Consider the following 25,835-nt stretch of genomic DNA (forward strand, 5'->3'; position numbering starts at 1 on the left):
TCCAGAAAAGCCAAAATACTGTTTTGCCTCTGGAAATTGACAGTGTTGCTCTAGAAACAGTCTGTTAACACTGACTGAATGATTTTTGCCCTGCTTTGAACTTCCCATTTTTAAGAAGAATGACAAAGATGACTTTGATAATGCAGCTGCAACAACATCTGGAGTCCTCAAATTACCTTGACATAAGCTAACTGGGTTTCTATCAGAGTACTGCATAGAAATGTCATTGTTTGTCTCAGCATCTCTGTTGTTCAATGGAGATAAGGTCTGCCATCTTCCTTCAATTCTGCTGTAATGCTAGCAAGACAGGTAGATTCTACAGATCCCACAGAATCAGGTCATTCCTGATTCACAAAGTTTAGAAAGGTTTAGTTGCCTGAAGGCACTCTTCATGTATGGTTTGTGAGAATGTACCTGCTTGTGTATTTCATTGTTTGGAAGTTTCTTGAAGGAACAATATTAAAACACTGAGCAAAGAATTCCATGAGAGTTTCTGGAGCACTGGTTCTCAGGCAGTAATTTCTGCTTGTCTGCAGAAGCTCACAGAAAGGCTTTTTCTGAGAAGTGCATTTCATAAGACTGGAAGGACCAAGATTCTAATAAAGGATTCTATTCTCACACATGTATGTAGCAGGAAAGTTTTCTGGGGAAACTAGGATGTCACTCCTATTTCTATAAATATTGCTCCAGATCATAGGTTTAGTTGTACATGAAGCCATCTAATGGCTTCATATGAACTTGGCCCTAATATTTACAATTATTTTTTAAAGGAACATCTCTACTCTCATGCTTTAAAAATGTTGCATATCTGTGATGAGTATGAGTCACATATTTCATTCTGAGAAGCAGCAAATAAAAATGTTTTCTACATATTTTCACCTCCTGTGCATCAAAATGGTGTGATGTCAGTCCTGCCTCCACTTGAGGCCCATGTAATTCTGTGCCATGCTTTTCATTTTTGTTTTTGTTTATCTTTCATGATTCCAATAGATTATGGCTTACAGCTCTTGTGAAGTCTGCTGTCTAATAACATGTGATAACAGGTTCTGACATAAATTTTCTGTTCGGGAAGGAGGCTATATGAAGCCACCTATGTCATCCAAATATTAGCTATGATTTTTATTTTACTCTATGATGTTTTACCTGCCATTTCAAGGCATCTGTGTGTCCTTTTATTAGTATGAAAAGGAACAAAGGGTCTGTTGTATATGGGATGAAGTTACATCCTGTATTCTTACATGCCTTTGCAATAGAACGGCATAATAGAAAGTTGCTCAATGTACTTTGTTTGGAAATTGCAATTAATCAGAAGTCTGTAAGGAGTCAGACCTCAAACCTAGTTTCAATACTATTTCCTTTTGTGAGTTTTACACATTACCTTTTCAATAAGTGGTGACAGGCAGCGCATTTCTTGGTGATTATGCCATGTGTCAAGTGGGGTTAACGGGCACAAGGCCAGAGGGAAAGTAACTACTCGAGATGTACAGTAATCCCTTAGAAATGCACTGCCTTATTTCCTCCTGATATTATAAAATGATGTTTATTAAACAATGTGAACCAAATCCTGAGAGGCATTAGGCCTCTGATACTAATATTGAGTTCACAAAAGAGACTTGATGCCAAACCAGCCAGGAAATCAAGTCTATGTATGTACAAGAACTCATCCTTGATATACTTATTGTATCAGTGTCTCTCATCTTGGGATGATGAATGATCCACATCTGGAGGCCAGATTTTAGATAATAGTATATGCTGATTAACACTGGCTAAGCAACTAACCCTTAATTTAATGTGCTGTGTTGATGTGATAGGGTCAGTAAATGACTGCAAATGAAGTGAGAGCCTTAATTTGTAGACTCAGAGAAACTGTGTATGTTGGAAAGACATCTTAATCCATGATGCTTTTCTTGGCAGAATTTTTAAACCATCTTCAGAAAATGGCAGTCAGCTCTCAGCTTCTGAGTGATGGGCTTTAAACCAGATCCTTTGTGTAAGTCTCTTGGGTCAATTCAAAATTAACTGACTTGACTTTTCATCAGTTAAAAAAATATAAAGCTAGATCTTCCCATCTGATTGTTTTCAGTCATAACTCTGTGCCCACATTTCAGCTATATTCATTTATAACAGCAGAAACATTGCCCCATATATTTTCAAAACATAACATTGATTCATAGGCAGTAGCATGATAATACTATTACCCAAAACTTAATCAAACTTACTGGTTTAATTGGATAGGCAATAGTGGTATCTGATTTTCATTCCATTGTGGATTAGAAACAAATTCCTCATACTTTGAATTATTTATGTTTTGATCATATGTCACGTTTTCAAGCCAACTTCTTACTGAGTTTGAACTCAGGTTTGGAAATATAATCATCAGTAATTTGTAACATCAGATGCAGATACAGGCAACTTGATCAGTTTTGGAAGAAATTGTTATGATATCAATACTACCCCTTGCACTATCAGCTTAGCAGTTTTCACAGTATGGGGGATAGATTTTAAAATTGTAGTTGTCAGCCTGTTTAGGCTATCCATATATAAAACCTTTTGAGGGATATTTAATTTATTTTCAAAGAAAAATAAAATTAAAAACTTCCAAACTGCATAAAGAAGGGGACTCCCACCCTCCAGAAGGAGCAACAGTCTGATTCAGAGATCTAAAGCTGAGATCCTGACATGACACCTTGTCATCTTCAGTTCTGTATTTTCCCTCTTGTCTTCTGCTTTCTTTCCTGTTCCTGGAAAAAACATTGAAAACTTTGTGGGATGGATAATCTTGCTTCCTGTTCAGCTTTACTGAGTTGAGGATTTGCTGTCAAAATGAAAAAAGGGGGAGGGTGGTAGAACAGTTGAAAAGTTATTACATGGGCCAGGTGTGAGACGGGGTAGAGATGAAAAGTATATGAGAATACTGGAATAAAGGAAGGCTAGGAGCAAATGCCTAGTATGAACAGACCTAAAAACATCCAGTCAGTTTTTGGAATATTCAAAATCTCCTGTTTTGACTCTGGCAGCTGAAATCTACTGTTGAATTTTTTCCCTCTGAATCCACATAGCAACACTGCAACAAATCTGAAAACCTAGTCATTATTTTATACACCACTATGACCTTTCCTAGAGGATGCTGAATCCCTGTTACTTGATAATAGAAAGTATAAAAGAAATATTTTCATATTTTTAGTACAAGTGAGCTGGGAGAATAATTCAGGGGAAGCATCTACCTTCAAATACTTTCTCTGAGGAACATATTGTCACATGGTCAGCACTGCCATTGTATGGTGGAGATATACAAATGCCTCCTCCCCTGCATGGAAGACTGAGCAAATATGATGGATTTTGTAACCTACTTAGAAACGTGGATACCCGGACCACCCTACTGAGCACTGGCAATCTAACTTTTTCCTGCAGTGTCAAAAATTTGCATTATTTGGCCTTTAGAGAGTTTTCCTATGTATTCTTGAGTAAGTATTGAATAGAGATTTAATAAGTTATGTTCAGTGTAGCAGCTCATGAGCAGCTAATTATGAAAAACATATTACTGTAGAACTAACAGGTATGCAATAAAAACATCTATTACATAAATTGTTAATCCATAAAAAACGTGTTTCTGGGACCATTGCTATTTATTTAACATACAATTACTGTCTAATTTAATCTAAATTAAATGCCTGGTTGAGACGTAATTTAAAGTGTTATTGAGCTTCCTTCTCTGGTACTGAAAGCAAGAAATCAGCTGCTAATGCCTGGAGGCCAGGTCTTTACCATTTAAATTCAGGTACCTTAGCACTAGCATTCCAAATATCAGCCATTTGGAAAGTGTTTTTCATAAGAATGTATGTATCTGGCATTTCCTCTCACTCAGGGCCACATCCTGCCAACTGAGTCAAGCCTCTGATTTAATCCAAATGAGGTTTTGATTGAATAAAAGGTATTGAATTAAGATCTGAGAATAAAATATTTTTTCTTATGATAGAAGACAAGCTTTGTAAAATGTTCTAGCTCCTGCCAGTGCTGGAAGGGTAAATTATCATTTGACTCCTGTATGGATGTATTTATTTAGGACACGTAGCCTGATGACTCAGGAAGTTATGTAAAAACTGACCCAGTTAATTTTAGATGCTATTGTTGGAAGAATATCAATGAAAATTAATCAAATAGTCACGAAGGAACCACAGGGAAGGAGTGCAGAACACTGGTGGGTAGGCTTTTGGCAGCGATCATTGCACAGTTTTAATGAGAGGAAAACACATTCTCAAGTAAATTAGAGAGCAATGACATGATTAGATGGTAAATAATAGTTAAATACATGCTTGGAGGTCCAGGACAGAGACTGTGGAGTTTTTGTGTTTTGGGTGTATTCCTTTCCAGTCTGCTCTGAATAGCCAGAGGAGTTCACCAGAACTCTGCCTATAATTTAGGGTCGGATTATAACTTTTCTGACACTGCAACCAAAAGAGCTGTTGGGGCCCTGCTGCAGCAGGAGCCTCACTGAGGCTTTCACCATAAGCACAGAGCTCTTGGCTGTTGACGTGTCCTGGTTCTTCCAACAGCATCATGGCTCTGGTCAGCTCAGACTGCTGTCACCCGGAGGGGCTGCGCAGGAGACATCTGCTCTCCTTATGTGCAGGCAGGGAGATGGAAGGGATCTGTTTTCTTCTGAGGCAGGTTTAGTCCTCATTAAGTGGGCGTTTGCACATTCACTGTTGAACAAATGGTGTTGCGTGTATGACTGTTTATGAAAACGAGGAGTGTTGAGTGGGAGTGGACTCCTCCCATATGGTCTCTCCCTGTTTACTGGGGAAAGGATATGAAAAGGATCACATTCACTAGTTGTCTTCCTTTTCAAATGTTTGTCTTTCAAAATGTAAGGTTGCATGCACAGTCCAACTTGTTAGCTTTACTTCATCTACCTATAGCACACACCAAAGTGTGTGATGACTCCATTGAAGGGGACTGGCCTGGACTAATTGTGTTTTACCTGTTCATTACCACTTTCTGTTTTCGGTTGTTAGAGTAAAAATGCTCCAAAAACAAAAATAGAAAACTGGCATAACTCCTGCTTCTCTTTAAGTAGATTTTAACATTTTTTCATGGTTTTCAGTAAGTCTAGGTAGGGTCTAGCTGCTCCACCTACTTCGGTTAAGTGGGGCAGAAGTGTCACCAATGACATTCCACACTGTTTGGCAGAACTAGAAGGAGCACATGGGGAAGTTGTCTGTTACAAAAGCAAAAGCAAAAACAAAAACAAAGCAGAAAAAAAAAAAAATCCAACAAAAACAGGACTCTTGCTGTTACACTGAGGCATCAGACAGTCCCCTAAAAGCTTACTTATTTAATTAAATGGTAATTCAAGTGAACAGCACACTGTGTCCTTCAATAATGGACTGGCAGCCTGCTCATTAATATAATACAGTATTAATTTTCTCTCTCAGCCTTGCCACAATAGAACATATTCAGACATGAGGCTGAATGCTGTATTTCCTCCAGAAATAACATCGGAGGAGGGGTAAGGATGTAATTAACTAATATGTGTTATGTTTTTGTTTCAAAAGTTTATGGTTTTGCTTCAAAGGTCAGCAGATAACAGCTTATATACTGTGCAGTTTTCTAATGGATGACAGTGCCTGATAACACAGAAGTTCAAGTTGTCCATTAGGAAGTAAAATTCATAATTTTCAATCTGCAGCAAAATCATGTAGTTATGCTACTCTGAGTTAATTACTTTTCCTGCAATACTTGTATGCAGTGGATTACTTACAGGATTGATGCAGACTGTAATCCTGTTTTTAATGTTGCCTGCTGACACAATTAATGTAATCCAGGGTGCAAGATGAAGAGTGAACAGTAAATCTTAACAGATATAGCTCTTGGAAAATTGTATCATGTTGGTAAATAGAGAGTCAGAAAGAAAACAAAGTGTTATTTCTCATATGCTATCATAATTTTGAGGCATTAGAAAATTTCTTTGTAAAATGATATTTTTGGCTTTTTGTTCTTCTGAATACTCACAGCTACACTGTCCCAAGAGGACCTTGTGGCATTTTGTGCTCTTCATATTTAGATAGCAGTTTATAATAATTTCAGTTTTAATCTGCTCTTCAGTCTTTTATAAAAAGTACAATTGTTCATCAACAGTATTTTATTTTCAGCAAAAAGTGAATCAGGTATCACATAGGGTTTTCAGAAATACTAGTGGAGTTTTAACGTTGTTATTCATGTCGAACAGGGGTTTATCGCTGTCTTTACTAGAATCATAGTAAGCCAGTATTAAATGCTTTAAATTGTAAAAAAATATATCTGAAAATAATAGCTGGCACAAGACCACTCAGTTTTCTATTGCACTGTATAAGCATTATCTTAAATGCACTATTTCTCTGAAGTAAAATTTCACTGAGCACATTTACAATAACATTTGAAAAAAGATCCGTATGTTCAATCTTTTCTCAATTGCTGACTAATTTAATGATGTAAAATACTATTTATTTATTTTTTAATAGTATGTGACATTTGTATTCATTCTTACGGACATAAATAATCATGGATACTCCTAGAGCTCTTCCAAGCCCTGAAAAACGGATGTCTGTCATTCATTCAGAGACTCATGGTGTAAATGGCTCAAAGACAGTTACACCAGCACATTGTAACCTCAAAGAAGGGATAAATATTGCAGGATGAACTCAAGGACTGATGTTTTAAGATGACTTTCCCTTTTATAACTGTACATTTTCTGCTTTATTTGTTGTTTTTGTTTGGTTGTTTTGTTTTGTTTTGTTTTGTTTTTAAATAAAATGCCACTAATCTATAATTCTCATGCATGAGTACAAAGGCATAGTTTTACAGTATGGTTAAACCAAACTGAAACTGTTTCTTAAAGTAAGCATTGCAGCTAACCCCTGTGTCAGATGGCACAATGGAAGGGTCAAGAACTGCTGCTGACCATTTCTAGAAATTAATTTGAATTGAAAGATCCAGGATTCAGAATGTTATTCTGACTCGTTTCTCACCTTGGAGTTGATCAGTGGGGCATCAAATATGTGCTTGATCTCCTTACATCAGGAAAGATGACTGATTCTTTTCATGGTGCTTGTTACTATTTTCTTCTTGTTTTCCTTAATTATTTGGCATGGACTATAGCCCATCTTAAAACCATTACTTGACTGGGATTCCTTTCTTTCCATTTTGTTACTTCTGTGCTCCAGGGGATTTCCTTGAGGAAGTTAATATCTTTTCTAGGTTGCTACAGTGACACAGGATCCAAGTTTTTTGTTAAGAATTTCCATAACTCATTCAGTTTCAGGCAACATTGGCTAAAGTTATTTCTTCCTTTCTCAGCAAGTTACCTTTACTGTCTTGGGGTAATTACACTGAAGGAAAGATCTCATCATACTGGTTTTATTTGGCATTACTTTATTTTGTTACTTTGATCTCTGATAGGAAAGATGCTTTCTGTATGGCTCATTGCATGGATCCCAATTCAGCCAGTAATTATTACAGTAACAATGATACTAGGAAAAGCAAGCAGACAAAATAACATTGTGATATCTACAAGATATATTGTATATGGTTGCTTAACAGGAGAGAAAGGCATGGAGGCAATTTTTGCTTTTTTTTTTTTTTTGGCCTCAATTTGTAATTGTGGTGTGGTTGCACTCACAACATTTTCAAAGTGTAGAAAAAATAAGGAAGACCTTTTCTTTCTTCATAGAAGTTCTGTAAAGTGAAGGATAATGGTGTTGTAAATGCATTGTTGAGTTTCACTACAGAGCCCAGGAGTGAGTTGTAGTGTTTTTGGATGTGAGTTGTCTGTGACTGTTCGTTCTTCTTCATTTCCTTAAATGCTGTATGTAAGACTCACCTTATGCTGCTGGAACTCTCTTCTTATGAATCTGAAGATCACGTGTATAACATGCAGACAGAAATAAATCCTGTAGGTAAAAGAAAGTAGAAATTGGCTTAAGATCAAAGGTTATCCTCATTCCACTCCTTCCTTCACTTTTATTATCCTGTCTAAATTCAGCCTTTTGTAGAGAGGTTTTTATTTTATTTTTCATGAGGAAAGGTTGAGTTGAAATGAGAGTTAAGATTTTATTTGTTTTTCAACTCAGTATGTAATTTGAACCGCAGTGTAGTAACTTTGCTAGAATACAAACTGCAGTTCTTATAGCATATAGAAGACTGAGGAGTGGATTAAGGAAACAATATTTCAACTCAAGTGTTCTATGACCTGTAGATTAAGTGTCAAGTAGATCTCCTTTTTCTTTTTTCTCAGAACTAATTGTATGTTTTCTTGCTTGTCAGATCAAGTCTTAAACCTGTATTGCAAAATTTCTTTAGATAACATGCCTGTAATTTCAGTATTTATTTTTGTACTTTTGGTGATATTTTCCACCAGAATGCATTTCCTACCTATGTAGAGGCTTCAGCAGGTGTTTTCTACATGCTTTATTTAAGACTATGAAATGCACCAAAATTAGTAAGGATGACCAACAGTGAAGTAACTGAACCAGATTAAGTAGGGAAGTTATGAATAATATGCGATGAATAAATAACTTCAGTAGTATCAAAGCTATTCTTATCCTTACGCACTTAAATAAGATTAATCAAAACAACAGCTGTCCTGGGAAACTAGCACAAAATTTAAAATGTCTCTTCTCTCCTAGTTAATAATTTTCATGACATTTTTCTTGTTATTAAGAATTCAATAAATTAATTTTACTTGAATCACCATTGAAAACTTTGTAGTAGTATTTACATAATCATAGATCACCACAGAAGGTGTATCACAGTTTTTGATTATGATGCAGAATTGCTTAGAGCATTACGAGTCAGGAGCAAGCAGTACTGGTAGAGGTATCTATAACACTCTGAGGAGTTTCAATTTATCCCAAAATCTTGAATCAAAGGAAGTGATGCAATGCTATTTTTGCTTCCAAAAGTACTTTAAAATGGAGATAAGATATGACATTTACACTATTTTTCTATCCATGGATGTATATTAGACTCAAAGTCCAAATACAAAAGAAGAAGCAATCTCCAAACAAAAAATTCATCTCATTTGAATTTATTTTAATTACAGTATCGTAGTCTAACTGTAAATGTTATTTATCACAACAGTGTAACAGAGTGATCATCTCTAAATAGGATGGGTGTGTATTACACTGTTGTGCAAATGGGGAGAATTGAGGGTAATATTTTTTAATGATAGAAAAACCTCATGTTTTTGCTGGTATCCTGCTACTGAGGAACAGCATGGGAGAAACTATCTCACATCTGTCTCATACAAAATTTTTATACCTAACTCCAAAGCATCTGGTGTGGGTTGCAGTCAGAAACAGGATACTGAAATAAATATATCCCGTACTCTGTGTAATCTTACTCAGCAAATGTGAAATATGCCAGTAATATTTTTTTCTGCTTTAATTATTTGCACTACTGTATTTGAATACTAGGTTTTGGTCACCTAACCAAGCAATTGCTGAAGCTAGCGGACGGCCGTGTTGTGCTGGCACTGGAGGGAGGACATGACCTTACTGCCATCTGTGATGCATCTGAAGCCTGTATAAATGCCCTTTTAGGAAATGAGGTAAAATATAAATCATAGTTGGAGGGAATGATCCAAGTTTGCTGAAAATACTGTCTATCTTCAATTTTCATTTAGCAGCTATAGAGCAGACTATTTTGATTGGGTTTAAAAGACATACAATTTGAATGTTTCAGAGTAGCCCTCAGATAAGCCAAAAGCATGCTTTGCTTTGAATAAATATCTCTAAGTAATACAAATGTATAAATCATTTAGTGTTTGCCTAAATTATTCTCACTTCTAGATAAGATTTTACACTTAAAAACTGCACTTGGTGTTTCTGTCCTGAATACCAGGCTTGATGTCACTGGTAACCATTAGTATCATCTAGAAGGATCAAACATTCCAGCCAATTGTTTTGGGAAAACACTGGCTATTGTGATGTACCTGTGAATCTCAGGGACTGAATATTGCAATGGCATTTTTTTTTCTTTTTGTTATACATTGACACTTCACCTCTACTACCATGTAGAAGAACAAATTTCAAAGGCCTTTGACACATAAAAGCATTAATAAAAATGTGACCAAGATTTCAAAAATTGTTATTTATTATTATTATTTTTAAGTTAAAAGTGATGATTCAGTTTGGTCTATCTGCATGTAGTTTAAATGGAATGTCCAAGATTTATAAAATACTTTAGATATTAGTACATAATAACTTTATACATAAACACTCATTTATGAAAATAGACTCTGTTGCCCACTGGAAAATATCTTTTCTCCAATAAATATGATGAGAAGGAAAGTAAGCTCTTTTAATCCCATTCCCTGAAATGTGGACCTTTATGAGACTAATGCTAATGACACAATCCTAATGATACAATGCATCTTCCTTTGTGCGGATATCTGTGTCCCACTGTCCAGTTATGACCGTTTGGAGGTGCTACCCATTTATGAAAAGTGACTTGTTTTCTTTCAACACCCAACTACCACTTCTGCTTTCTCAGGCCAGACATTATCTGAGATAGCATACTGACTATGAGAAAAAGGAATTGGATAAGTGTATTGGAATTGAAAGTTTCTTCCATTTTCTTTTAGAGTTACCTGGGCCTGGGAAAATAGTAAGTTATTTATCTGTTTGCAAAATGCTGCAAAGCAAATTTCAAGTCACACAAAAATGTAATAACAGACTGAAGAAAAGCATAGCCACACATCCATTAATAATACACTTATAAAAGAGCATGATCCTTAATAACTTGAAACATCTCATGCAATAAGCATTATTCTCATGTGCTGTTACTCACAGATGTGTCCTCAGGGAAATGCATTAAATGGTCTGTTGCAGCAGAATTTCAAAGAGAAAATGTGCTGTAGCTGCTAAGACAAAAATACTCCAGAGTGGATGTCATTACTAACACTACCATAAGAAATTGATGCTTACTTAAAAGAATAAGTAAAGGTGTTGCCGAGGAGCAGACACTAATGAGGAAGTCTGATACTGAGTTAGCAGTTAGAAGTCAGCACGTCCGTTGACATCTATAGATTTATGGAAATCTATACCACATGGCCTATAGCATACACGCTGCTTGACTTCAGCATATTATTCATGAACTTGCACAGCAAACTCCAAGTGTATTCCAGCCAAGGACAGTAAAAAATGCTTTTCTTCAAATAGCCAATTATTGTAATTTGAGAATTCATTCTTCGCTGCACACAACTCTTCACAGGTGATTAATAGGATAATTAAAACTTATTATCTGCCCTTCCCTTTTACAAATAATGGTATGTAGTGTAATCCTAGTTTAAAAACTTTGGCAAGATGAACTTCAGTTTCTAAATACTACACATGTAATTGAGCTTGAATTTAAAAGGTTGGGAAAGGCCATTGTAAGGTGCTCTGCAGTTTGTCGGACGTATTTATTCATATGCTGAGGATTAGAATTCATAAATATTTTTCAGGGTTTTTGAAAACTTCTGCTTTGCTTTTGTTGGTTTTGGCCAGCACTTGTCAATACAGAAATTCACTGCTTCATATGTTCTATACCAGCAGAGCAGCACACACACACACATATTTAAAAAAAAAAAAAAAAAAAAATTGTAAAACTAACAGCAGCAACTTCAATGGAGAGCTGGTTTGATTTGTAAAGGTAAAATTAAACTTACAAATAGGGAATGCTTTTTTTCTTACTTTGCCCATAAGTAACAAGAAGGAAAATCTTGATGCCCAAACTAGACATATTTTTCTCTAAGTTTTATGTAAATGGTAGGATAGTAATCTGTTTATCAAGATAACTTTTTATGCATCTATTAACAAAGGCTCAACACTAGAAAAAGAATACACTATCACGTTCATCTTTTTTAAACTTGAGCGCGGCATGGGAAATTCTTACACACAATTGTTGATTTTGAAGACTAACCAAAAAACCTATTAAAGGTCTCGTTTTCTTGGAAGAGCTCAGAATTTCAATGAGCAATCAGCCCCATCAGAAGTGGTGAGTACTTCTGAACTTCTAACCAGAGGCACTTTTGAATAGCAATTTCAAAATTCAGTTGACAGATAAGTGGGATTATTATTGTCTTTTTTTTTTTTCTTTTTTCCTACTGATTGGAGATGTTTATATTGATGACTGATTATTTCTAAACCCTAATACTATTCCTTAAGCGGATGTACCTCATGCTTTTGTATACTGTAGGTTATGCAGGACACCTGATAGAACTCATGGAAGTAACACAGAACTTAGAGGAGACTTATGCTTTTCATGAATGGCAACTAGACATCAGGCAGAACACCCTGTACTGGAAAAGGTTGTATTTGGTTTAGTTGTGTTTAGGCAGCTAAATACCCCTTTAAATAATGAGAAGACCAATACGATAGAGGAAAGGAAAAATAAATGTTAAAATGAATTGATTACTAGAGGGCTGGAGATCTCAGGAGATATTACTTTGGAAAAAAAAAAAAAAAAAAGAATCACTTTGACCATTTTCAGAGCTAGTTAGGAGTTCTGTGTGTTATCTTCTCAGAAGGAAATCTTCCCAAGAGATGAGAAGATATTAAGCAGCTGGATTCCCTTGAAATCCAAAGTGAAAACACGGAAATCATTCTGGAAGGTAGAAGGCAGGCTAAACATCACTAGCTTTAAAATGTCCCTGAGCATTTGAAATATGATTAAAGAATATGTCTGTTAAATAAGCATCTTTCAAAACAAAGGTAATGTTGAATTCAGACAGTTAGAAAAGAGACATTGCTTTTAAGGCTATACATTTATGAGATGCAGTGTTGTGATTACAATTCAGTTCTCTCATTTATTAAGATAATCTTAAAAGATAATACTAAAACAATTCTGCAGCTTTTTGTGGGTTGGTTTTATTATTTCAAATACTTATCCATGATACATATGTGTATATCTTTTCAGCTAAGAAACTGATTAAATTTTAATATTTGTGTTTTATCCCAAGTGTGTGAAAATGGGGATAACTGATCAGATATTCGCACAGCCCTTTTGGTGCCAAGTGGTAAGGCTATTCCCTGTCTTCAAAGACATGTTCTGGTTTCTTTCTTCCACATCACATTTGAGGAGGCTTCCATTTAAAAAGACCTCAGGGATAAGCAATTCTTGAGCTTGGTGTCCTGAAACCTGCAGCTTATTTCCACAATAACTACATTAAACTGGGGAGTTCTTCAGCAACCAGAGGGAATGAGGAAGGAGTCCTCCAAGAACAAGATTCATTGGCTCAAAAACTAAGGATTTAGTTCTTCCTTCATCTCATCTCATGTCTAAAACCCAGGTGGAATATTTCTGTGGGACTCAGAGGTCAGTCTAATATTGCGGTCCTTCTGATCTATCTGCAGGTTTTGTCTTTTAGCTCTACATGAGTACAGCAGTTTTTCCGTGGTCTGTAACAAGTGATAATTGGTCACAGATGGGGTCATGTTCTCCTTTGCAGAGAGGAAATGGAAAAGTGCAGTCCAGAGTGTGCTCTGCCCAGCAGGACCCTGCAACAAAGGCACACAGAGGATGCATGTCTACTCTCATTGATTGTGGCGGCCAAGGCAGAATTTGGCTCCAAGTGCAAAAACATTTTTGAGTGACTAAATTTAACATCTTCTAGTAAATATTCTTCTGGCTTGAATTTCAGTGTGAAACAGAATTTGACAAAACATTGTGATTGGTTGGCTCCCAAGCATGCTTAAAATCTTATACCAGACAATTTTCTTGCATAGTGTGAAGTATGTGCTTCTTTCTTGCAATCTGTTAAGTTGGCATTTAGGAGGGAATGGTAATTTAAGTGGAAACTTGTACTCTGGAGCTTTCCTGCCAATGATGAAAAGTTGGCATTTTTTCCTTTGTGGAATTCAGAGTGAATCTGGGGCTGCTTGCCAGCTAGGCAGCAAACTCTGCCAAGAGAGCCTGAACTGCTTTAAAAAGGGGTTATTTGCCAGAACAGGTAAGCATTTCTCTCTTCAAAAAGGAAATATTCATGTAAGTGAATATGGCCTGAGATCAGTTTTAAATTGCATGGTAAACTTGGTCATGATCCTACATCCTTGATGTTAATCTTATTCTAATACTAGAAAATAATTAGCACTGAGTCTGAGCCACCTGTCAACTGCTGCTTGCATAAGTACAGAGCCCAAGAATTGGCTCATAAATAGAAAATTAAAAGAGGGACATGGTGCAACATGCATGCCAGAGGTCAACACGGTGGCATCAAAGTCCAGAAAATGGGCATTGCTAGTGAGAAAACTGTTTGGCCAAAGCAATGGCCAATTGGAATGGCCATTGGAATATTCTGAAAGCAATGGCCAATGGAATATTCTGAATTTACAGTTACATATTTCCACAACAAGGCATGAGTTGGTTTTCAGGGACTGGTAGGTGCTAATGATCCTTCGAGCTTTTGAACCTATTTCCTTGTGAAACCTGTCATTTATGTAGAGTTCTATAACCACGGATCACAAAATTACTTGCCTTGAGTGCATATACATAAAATCAGAAGTTTCCAAAACTTTGAGAATGTTATTAATAAAAAAACATAGAGGACCTACTACTACATCTTTGAGATTACTTCTCTGTAGTCATGGCAAGAATAACAAAGCTCAGTCTTGGTGATGGAATGTTTCTTGCACAGTAAACTTGGGAAATTGAGACTGCAGCACTTCCCTCTGCAGCATAAGTGTCACTGAGGAGCTGTTTGCCTTCTCCCCTACATCTTGTGTGTGTGAGGACTCTCTATGCTCTTTATCATTTGCTTGTAGTTCCCACACTTGTCAGTTCTTTCCACCTGTACTCTGCAACAATCACCTCTGAAGCTAACCTACATGCTCTAAAACATGACAGGACTAGGACAATTCAGATATTGCTAGATATTCCAGCTCAGTACAAACTGCTGCAGTTTCAGATTCTCCTCGCATTCCCAAGGATTATTGCAGATCACCTTCTGGGCACACGAAATTTCCATCTGTAATTCTTTCTTCAGACATTTGTTGATATATCTCTGGCACACTTTTGCAGCCCAAGTGGCTTTTGCCCATTTACATTGCTTTTCCTTCTTTGAAAATGATTAGTGACTACATTCATCTGCTACTTTGGGCACAAAAGCTGAATTCAGCCTTGTAAAAACTTTGAAAATTTGACTCTTTGTGTCTGGTCCAAACTGTCTCTCCAGTGATTTGGTTATTTCTGTACTGACTTGAGCTGTTCTCTGAAAGGTTTATTTCCTGAGAGCATATGTATTTCCAGCTCTCTTTTCAGCTGCCATTTGCTAGCCTCCAGATTAAAAAAGTTCATGACCTCAATGCCAATAAGCATAGAAAGGAAGGTGGTGACGCCATATATGCCAGGTGTAGATTAACTTCTTTTGTTCACTGTTGGGTTTAACTGTGGATATTTTCCAGGGACATCTCTATGTCTCTACAGTTGTATCCAACCAGTGGAGAGCTGCCAACAGAACGTGGTCTCCTGAATGCAAACCATCTCATTTCAAAGTCTATAGAAATATCTGCCATAAGCCACTGGCTTTATTTCTACAGTGTTTTTGTAACAGTGCTGCATTTAAAGTGAATAGGATATGTGGTATAATAAACTTATTTTGGAACCTCTTAAGATTTCCCTGATATGGAAGAAGACTCAAGTTCTGTCTGCTTACCCCTAAGGGCTAGGAAGACAGAATAGCTCTGGAGCAGAAGATGTGTTTTAAATATGACATGAAGGTGTTGTGGAAAGAGGAGTTAAGGAAATGATCAGAGAAAACTAGTACACTCACTTACAGATCTGTTAGTAAAACTAACTGGAATAATATCTGGGATAATAATTGTTGGACATCTGACCCTTTTATCTTCTGTTAAGTGATTCATCAGCGTATTTTATCTTCTGGAAATCCATCTTTCATTTTAATATTTGTCTGATATGACTACGTATTCAAATATTTTCTATGTTCTCCCTCTGTACTGATGAATAGAAATTTCATTGACATATTAGGAAAAATGGAGGCAAAGTTTTGGCTCCTGAAAAAATCTGCAAAGAAGATAACAAAACAAATTCTCCTTTAGCAGGAAATATTTTCTAATTGTATCTAGATCTTGCTATTTCATATAAGAGTTCTGCAGGAAGATCTTCAAGGTACACAAAGAGGAAATAAGACAGAGGTTTCAAATCTTGCATTGTGGCACTTTCGTACTTCATATTCCAACAATATTTCTAAAGTTATATCCTGGAGCTATTAAGTCCCTTCAGGGGTGTGAATTGGTCATCGAAGCCTCATAAATTATGAAACTGTCAAAACAGAACCTTAAACTTCTCATCAACTCTTCTAGCCGTGAAGTATTGATAATGGTTGGACTAGATGATCTTCTAGGTCTTTTCCAACCTTGATAATTCTGTGACTCTTCTGTGTTCCTGCACCCAGTATGACCAAATGGAACTTCAGGACTTTGTACTTTTGTAGGCCAGATGATAGATTACTTTTAAAAGAAGACAACAAGTGATAAAAGCAAGTGCTGTCTACTTACATAACCCAATTTATAGATTATTAAGAAAATAATGTTTGTTCTAAAAGCTGTGAAGCCTAAGCTTCACATGTGGGCATATTCATAAATGCAGTTTTCCCCCAGGAACCTTCAAGCAACCAAATAAATTATGGAGATTGTGAAGTAGCTGTGATTTAGGAATTGCAAATGTTTCTGTAAATCTGATTTTTATTGTTATTGCTTTCTTGTTGTATCCATGATACAAACGATATAGCAATAACCTTCCTCTACTGCCTGGCCTCTCCTGTGACTGAGCAGGGTTGGGACTAACTCAGGTTCTACCAGAACTTCTCTGCTTACTGCACAGAATGGAGTGATTTATTCTATTTGAAAACAAAACATAATACCATTGTTTCTAGCCACGAGGAAATCTTCCAGCTGCAGTCCCACGTGGGATTCTAAGGAAATAATGACACAAACAGCCTTGTTCCATTTAGCTATCGAGACACCTAAACACTGGTGTTATTTACAATGCCTCTATTACTGGCAGGTATTCAGGAATGATCTTACAGGTAGGTTGACAGAATTTCTGGAATTTGTAGTTGAACTTGCTTGAAATAGCACTATTAAGAGGATGTCTAGCCAGCAGTTGCTTCCCACTTTGTGCGCTTGGATCAAAGATGATTTCATCTAGCTGGTGGGTAGCAATGAAGCAGTAGCAACCCCAGGAACAATATGTGATGGCTACTGAAGTATTCACTTCACAAGGAAGCTACTTGGGTGGGCTGCACTTGACCTAGCTTAAAGCAGGCCTAGGCGTGCTTAATAAAGGAGTTTTGTCTGCAGTGCAGATGTCTCCCATCAATGATGGTTGAACTTACTTAGCTTTAAAGGAGAGAGGTTGTTTCTGATATGGCTCTTGTTCACCATGATGGGCTTGCTTCTTCCTGGCTTGGCAGGAAGGACGCCTCCAAGGCCAGACTTAGCAGCCTGCGTGAGGAAGCAGGATCATCTCTAAGTACAGCTCAAGGAAAATGTAGTTGTTACAGAACAAGGAGGTACATGGATCCCTAATTATGTTTACCCTTTTCTAGGAGAAAATGTGTGGACAAACAACAACAGCAACAAAAACAAAAACAAACAAACAAAAAAAAAGTGGTTCTCACTTGGTTGTTATCCTCATGAATTGACGGGATATAGTAATTTCTGATATTAATTGCTATCATATTTATTTTTCAGAACTCTTACAACCAAATTAGGACTAACGTAAATCCTATGAAAAGAATAGAAGTACAGTATGTTCCTGTAAAACAGAAAAATACTGTTATCTCCAGATTATAAACAGGGATTTGAAATGCATGGGGCACTGTTAGAGCAAATTAGTTTCAAAAGGTTCAATATAAGTCAAAAGCATCCAGCGATTAGTTTTTTAAGATATTTAGGTAACTAATTTTCCTCAGTGAGAAGTGGTGAAGGGTAGCTTATATTCACTGCAGGGAAGAAATTACTGTGCAGAAACTGAACACATCCTTCTACTAATTTATTATGATGCAGCTCCACCCAAAGAATGCACAGTTAAAACTGATTGATTAAAATTCAGTTGTCTTAAAGACAAGCATACTTAGAGAACTTGTACTGCTGATCTGCACTATCATTTTTCATCTACTTCTTTATTTGAAATTAATGCAAAGCTATTAAAAGTAGCCATTTCATGGATTTCCCCTATAAAAAAGTATATAAGATGGTTAGATGTAATAACACTATAAAAATAAAGATAATGGAGTGCACACTTTGGTCCCAGTGTGGCTTCAGCAAGGTTTTGTTTGGAGTACCCAGCTGCGTATGCAGACACAGTGGAATTTGGTTTGCAAGGAACCTACAAAAATTACACAAATAACTAGCATTTTTTTAATGAATAATACACAGACATGCACCTGCTTCAGAGACTCCATAGATTAGTCTTGCAGCCAATCGAAAAGCCCCTTGGAATTCAATTACATGGCTGAAAACAGAAAACAAAATCGTGGCTATACTTTTAGAACTCTAACCAGCAAAATGTTAACCAGTTCCTGGGCTGAGGTTTTCCTGAGGATTAGTTTGTTTCAGTTTGTTTTACTTCCCTGTGTCTTATTGAAAATTTATATTATTCTATTCTATCCTTGCAGCTGGAGCCTCTCCCAGAAGACATTGTGCACCAAATCCCCAATATGAATGCAATAGCTTCTTTAAAAAAGACCACTGAAATTCAAAGTATGTTTCTCCATTTGGGTTGTTGGGTTTGGGGTGGTTTTATTAATTAATGTCACAGACATTAAACTATTGTTTCAGTGAAAAGACAAGCTTTGTATGTACAAACCCACATGCTGTGTCTAGTTTGTATGTATCTACATATATATACATATATACACACTGTTTTTGTTGCTTTGACATGTCTTCATTTCTGCTATGTATTTATACCTGATGAATTAAGCCATTTAAATTATTTAGAGCTTTCCAATTTCTGCATTTTCCCAAATCTCCCCATTCCAGAGTGAGTTAAAGGAAATAGATGTTTGTCAGTAAGGGACAGGAATAGACCCATAAATCAGAGCTCAAGCAAACAGACTGTTCAGATTTTGTTTTTGCAACCCTTTTCATGTTTTTCACTTTATTATCTAGAGGAAATTGAAATAAAATTAAGAAGCTCAAAATGGACACTGATCTCTGGAACGATGCTGACAAATATATTGTGATTTTATTTCATTTCTGGTTCAAACAGCACTTGACTGCTTCAGTTCTGTGCCTTGCTCCCAGCTCTTTACTAACCAGATGCTTTGGGGCATTGCTCTGACCTCAGTGAAAATTTTTCACTTTGCCATCAGTTACCTTAATCCTTCTGAGCAGACCTCCCTTAATTTCTCTAATCTTCTGCTTTCTGCCATTTTACCAAGGCAGCAGAAGCTTCGTGGCTTCTACTGTTGGCTGGCTCCTTAATAATAACAAATGGATAACAAATGTTTTGATTCATGTTAGGTTAATCACAAGTAATTGGGAGTCATCTCTATAAAATAAATGCAGCTTTTGAAGGTGACACCATGAATTATCCACTGATAATGTAGTACTTCTAAATGTAACTTTAGTTATAAAGAGACTGTGAAAATGCATTGTGGGTTTATATTTCCTAATCCTTTATTATTTATAATCCTTCATATCCAGCAGTCACTCACATATGTACATACTCCAATTAAATCATCTGTTTGATAAATTCCAGTATGGCATTTTTGCTGAATGTTGTCTCTTAAAGTAGCACACAAATCTGTGCTTTTCTTAAAATTCCCTGTAAAGTAAGGAAATTCACATCCTACACAAAATAGTATTGATTTGCAAATGATAATAGGAATGGAAAGCCACAAAAAGAGACCAAGAAAGATTATAGACAACTGGTAAGAAAATCTAATTCTGCTTGGAGTTCATTAATTTAATGAAAAATGAATCTGAAACAAACAACAAAAACAGAATGGATGGGGAAAAAATAATACTAGATCTAGAAAGGCATGGTGTCTAAGGGTTTTACCAACAATACTTAAACACAAGTGATGGTCTTTCAGGAAGAAGAAATATCTTTCTCAGTGGCTAAGAAACAAAGATATGTTGTATATCTCAAAACACGATCCGAAGCTCTGCAGAGTGACTTAACACTGATTACTCAGAGTAAACTTTGGCTTGAGCAGACCCAGTTCAGTTATGGCAGTCCAATGAACTGACAGGCAGCACAGGATTTGGAGTTATTTGTACACAGCGATGTTGATGTGGGTTTTTTTTTTTCCACCTATTGCCTGAAAAGTTATGTACCCATCATTTTGTTTGGAGAAAGACCAAGTATTAGAAAATAAAATGCTTGAATGAAGGAAAAGAATCTAGAGGGAGGTTCATGCAGATTTGTGTAGGATGCGCAATTAGATGGAACTAAGAGAAGCAAATACACGTTGAATATTACAGAGTTGTACAGACTGAAAAATTGTGGAGGAGCGGCTCAAAAAATACTGAGAAAGCCTGCTTTGTCTTAATAGTTGCTTCTTTGTGTCTTGGATCTATTTCTGTGATTCAACTTTCATGATGAATATTAGAAATATTTTAGACCAAAACTGTCCCACCTCTATGTTCATTTCAAAACAAAAATTGAAGATGCAACACCTACACAATGAGGGGAAAAAAAAAAAAAAGAAAAAAAAAACCAATACCTTTTGTAAGTAGAAAAGAATTTATATAAACATTTTGTTTGTGACAGTGTTCTAAAGCCCTTTTGGAACTGTAATATATTTTGAATTAGTAGTTCCCACACCCATGTAATATGGCATTTCTAAACAGTCCTGTTCACTGGCTTTAATATTATCCCCAAACTGGATTTTTCAAGCAAACCATAGTACAGCATGTCCAAACCTATTGGTGAAAGGCAATTACAAATTATTTTAGCAGTGGCAGTATCATTCATTTTTATTATTTCCTGGTAATAATCAGTGCTCCCACAAATCTTTGAGAGAGACTTAAGCACATACTCATGTTGAAAGCCACAGTCTACCTAGAAGACTGAGTTGGTTTTATTGTTTCTTCTTGCAAGCAGTGATTTCTCTTTTTGTATGGATGAAACCAGGGGCAAGCTCCATTCTTTTCCCCATTCACTGCAATATGATCAATATGTGTATCAGGACCAGCAGAAATTCACATTTCTGTATAGCACAGTAGAAATGGCATTTTCAAGGTTTGGATCAGATGCTTTAAGTTCACCCAGTTGTCAATTCACAGAGTTCCTAGCAAAGCTCCTTTACATCTGCATGCTGTGCTTGCCTCTCTGTTCCATAAGACTTTTGATTGAACATATCCAAGCCCCATATATGTTTAGTGCAGAACATAAATGAGTTGTGCTTTAATAAAAGATGTATGCAAAAAATTTTCTGTTTACTACAGCTGTTTGTAAGCTTTCTAATTTTAAAGAAAAATCTACCATTGCTTTTTCATCAACACCACAAATTTCCACACAAAGTACCTGCTGCAACCTAGATGCTTTTCCTAAATAGTACCGCTTTGAAATTTCTTCCCATTAATCACAATGGGCTTCTGTGTACCCCTCTTCTCCAAGACCCTCCACAGCAGCATAGATGCTGCCACCTGCTTCCCAGCCGGGCTCTGCTGCTGCCTCTAATGCTGAAGCCCCTCTATATTACAGTGCTCAATGTAGGGAAACAAGAAATATCACTGATCACTTGGGAGTGGAGGGCAGTTAAATGGACACAAAGAGCCCAGTAATATGCTTGAATTGGCCCTGAGTTTGGGTGTTACAAGAAAGCCCAGATTCAGTGGGCAGGTGGTGTGCGAGCCTGCATGTGAATGAATGAATGCAGTGGAGCAATCCTCACTGATGATGTTTTATTGTTGCTGCAGGAGAGCAACGCAGTGGTAGCTAGTTACTAATATTTTATTTTATGAATAAGAGCCCTTGAAAACTCCAGCAGTGAACATGGGTTCATTTCTTTTATAGGCAAGAGGAGGTATTATTCCCATGCCAACAGATCTGATTTTCTTGCACATCTGTTTCTGCAACAAAAACCCCACCCACTCTGTGAACATTTAGCTCATAAATTATAGGGTTTGAATTGGGTGTATATTGCAGAGACTCACTTTTGCACATATGATCTGTGAGAACGCTGTGGAATGCCCATATAACTTTTTTGTTTGCTTTTAGTGTATTTTTTAATGAACAGAGAATTTGGTCTCTGAGCACAGTAATAATAGAGTATATTTTTGTCTTGTTTTTATAAAATTTGCCAGGCTCCAATCATTGAGCCTACTGTTATGTACATAACTTTTTAGCTGTGTCTTTCATGCTTCTGGAGCAAAGCCAACCTTCTAACACTTAATCTCAACTTTGTAGGATACTTAATACACTTTACATTTTATCCCCAGAAGGTCTCCGTTATTTAAAGATTCTGCTAACTACTCAAATGTGCACACTATTAGAGTTCAAAGAAACACTCTGGCCATGCTCACTGGTTGTTCTTGCAGATTGGTTTGGTCTTTCATCTTGCAGTGATATTTTTGAATAAAGACATTTTCAGGTTTTATTGACAGCTGCTTGCTCACTGGAGTAAAAAGTTCATCTTTTGAGAGAGTGCGGAGAGCTGTGCTACCCATGAGGGAATTTTCAGCAGCCTGTGTGCAGCATGGCCAGCACCACCAGCCTGGCCTCCAGCTGTCAGAGCCCCTGGCCACCCTCTGGATCAGCACCTTGCCTCAACCCACTGCCCAGCTGCCAAAACTCTCCTTTTAACCCTTGGAAAAGTCCACTTCTTGATCCCCTCTCTTTCACAGTTGTTGAAACCCTCCCTCTAATTCCCAGATAAGTACCGTGCCCCAACCTCTGTAGCAGATGCTGGAAGCCATCTGCTAAACACTGAATAAGCACTGGTGCAGAGCTTCCAGACTTTCCAAAGCTCCTCATTTCCAGGTGTCATCCACCTGGCAATTAGTGAATGTAGAGTGGATTACTGAGCTGTAAGAAATGCATATGTAAATTCTTTCTTGTCCACCTGGTTAACAGTGATCGACCTCTGTTTCTTAACAGCTGTGCAGCAGCAGACCAGTTTTATGCCAGTAATATCACCTGCCACCATTGTTAGTGCCAGTTGAGAAGCTCCCTACCAAACCTCCTGTTGTACTCTGAGAGCAGAATTTACTCTTGTTTTTAATTCACTGCTGACTTTTTACACAGCAAACTAGAAACTATTCCTTATGATATCTGGTGGCTTTCCAGCAGCAGTCAGTTCATATATGAAAGTTTTAAATAAATTATTGTTCTAGTATACGCCCTGAGGTTGGAGGAGGAAGAACATCCAGGACTAACAAACCTGATTGTTCTGGCAGCATCGCTTTAGTCCAAGCTGGCATTTCTAACATTTTCCTTTTTGAGACTGTGCTGTGTGAGCACTTTATACAACAATGTTCATTTTTCTGATCCTATTTGTTGTATATGCATCAATAGTCTTCAATATCAAAGCAATATTTAAGTATTAACCCTCCCCTGAACTCCCTTTACCTTGGGTAGATAAAGTCAATAGCTTGTCTGACAGCATGAGTTCATTAGGCTGCATGTTACTCCTCCAGTTTATTACCTTCTGGGGAAGGGTGTGACAGCCCTTGGAATGAAAGCACTTTCCAACTTGGCATTCGTAGGTTCAGAAACATACTTCAATTGCTCTGCTTACACTGCAGTGATTTTAAATTATAATCACTCAGTGGTGAACTAAGTGATTACTATGCTTGTGCCACCATGCTAGCTGAGATTCCCATAAATTATGATGTGTATTTTCCTTAGGCAAGTACTGGAAGTCAGTGGAGCCATACTCTGTGCCAGTGGATTGTGCTCTGGCTGAGTCTCAGAAACAAGAGAGGGAGGAGACAGAAACGGTGTCCGCTATGGCCTCCCTTTCAGTGGATGTTGAGCAGTGCTTTCCTCAGGAAGGCAGCAGGTAAGCCCATGCAATTATTGCACAGAGCAAGTATTTTACACTCCAGTCATACGAGATGCAGAAGACAGCTAGACTGAGTTATCTCCAAATTGTCTGCTAACTGAACTACCTGGAACTTTTTCTCCTTAATTTAAGTTCTTCTTACTTGCCTGCTGGAAACAAAGGTATCCTATTCTAACAAATATTTTGGTGTGTGTAACTCTTTACTAAGGTTCATGAAAGTACATAAAACTTTGTTTTATCTCCATGTTAAAAGCTCTTTCCTATATAACAAGTGCACTGTGGACACTATCTGCGTGAATAAAATAGACATGATCAAGTGTAATCAACAGTATTCTTCACGTTGGAAGAAATTCAAAACTGGGTTAACTTTCTAGGAAGGCATCTAACTTACTCTCAGATAACTGTAATAAGGATGGACTTACTTAAATTATTATTAAATGATATTAGATAGGCATTAAAAGTTACTTCCCTGGAAGCAATGGAACAGTGCCAGCATAAAACTTAAAACAATCTTGACCAGGACCAGGGCCAATGTTTTCTGCCTGCTGTTCTGAAGGTACTGGCTAAAAAGAGAACGCTGTCTTTTCCCATCTTGTCAGCTGCTTTTTTAGGTTAATGAACATTGCTTTCATTTTCGCAGCCTGAGAAAATGACACAGTAACTGTTACTAGTTTTCTGCCAATTAAGGATGAAAAAAAAAAAAAAAAGAAAAAAGAAAAAAGAAAAAAAAAAAAGAGGCCTCTGAGAACTGTGTTACAAAACAGTATTTGTTCAAAGGGACATCCAAGTTTCAAAGTGTCTGCAGAAGTTAAGTTCTTGGAGTTTCCTATTTCCTCTTTTGAAGGATAAACTTTACTGGCCTTCTCCAAAAGATGAAGACCCAGAATGCAGGGAGTAGTTCAGTTTCCATTATACAAAGGAAAAACAAGTGAAGAGGAAAGTAGAAAAAGAGCCTTATAAGGAGACTCACCAGCTCCCTGTACATTGCAGAGTGGAGCTGCATAGCAAGAAAGTAAGGAGGGAGATGGGAGCTGTAGTGGGACTGAAGCCAAAAGGGCCTGTGACTCCTGTGTCATGACAGCTATTTGTTTAGTTTGGTTCTTGCCTCTTGCATTGGGCACTATATTCCAAACAGGTCTAATGGGCATCTGGGAGCACCCAGGGGGAGCAACACAGAATCAGCTCAAAGCTATTCGTGCATTTGGAAGTGGACATCTCTCACTACTGCGAGAGCATGCATCTGTCAAGAAATTTGCAGATTTGACTCAAAGGGACACACTGGGGGCAGAAGTCAGTAAAGTTTGTGGTGTTTACTTAGTCACTTTTCTGATTGCAACTGCGTTTCAGTATGCTACATCTATTGTTGGGCTTGGATTATTACAAGACTCAGAGAAGAATCCAGTGATGAACAGGAAACAAATTTTATATAAGTGAGAGCATTAATCAGCAATCAGCTAAGGAATACTGTAAGGTTTGTCATGCAGATTTGTGACTGTCACGAGATGCTTCTGTTAGCCAAGGACAGAAAGCTGGGGATCCTGTTTGTGTATGCACAGCTCTGAAACATAAGCAGTTTTAATTAAAGGGTTGGAACTAATTCAACCAAACACAGCTAATTCTTAAGTTGTATGAAAAAGGGTGTGGTTAATTTTGTGTATTTTTGTATTGCTCAGAATAATCAAGAACTGTATTTGTTATGAACCTCCACTCACTTAAAGCTACAGCTGTCAAGAGCAATCACTGGTCTTACAAGACTTGAACAAAATAACCTTTTGACTAACACTGTATTTAATTATTTTATTTATTACCTAACTACTGATAACCTGTGACAGTTTCCTCC

General features: G+C 37.0%; 1 protein-coding gene across 7 annotated transcripts in view; it reads left to right on the top strand.

Annotated features, from left to right (window-relative positions):
• The window catches only part of HDAC9 (histone deacetylase 9), a 440,456-nt gene that overhangs the window by 400,892 nt on the left and 13,729 nt on the right, over positions 1 to 25,835 (top strand). For all 7 annotated transcript variants that reach the window (XM_015853723.2, XM_015853724.2, XM_015853726.2 and 4 more), the window contains 3 exons: positions 9,453 to 9,586; positions 18,656 to 18,740; positions 23,839 to 23,992. In XM_015853723.2, the coding sequence (XP_015709209.1) occupies positions 9,453 to 9,586; positions 18,656 to 18,740; positions 23,839 to 23,992 (373 nt within the window). The remainder of the gene's footprint in view (positions 1 to 9,452; positions 9,587 to 18,655; positions 18,741 to 23,838; positions 23,993 to 25,835) is intronic.

This window comes from Coturnix japonica, chromosome 2, assembly GCF_001577835.2.
Source record: "Coturnix japonica isolate 7356 chromosome 2, Coturnix japonica 2.1, whole genome shotgun sequence".
In the NCBI taxonomy this organism is placed as follows: Eukaryota; Metazoa; Chordata; class Aves; order Galliformes; family Phasianidae; genus Coturnix; species Coturnix japonica.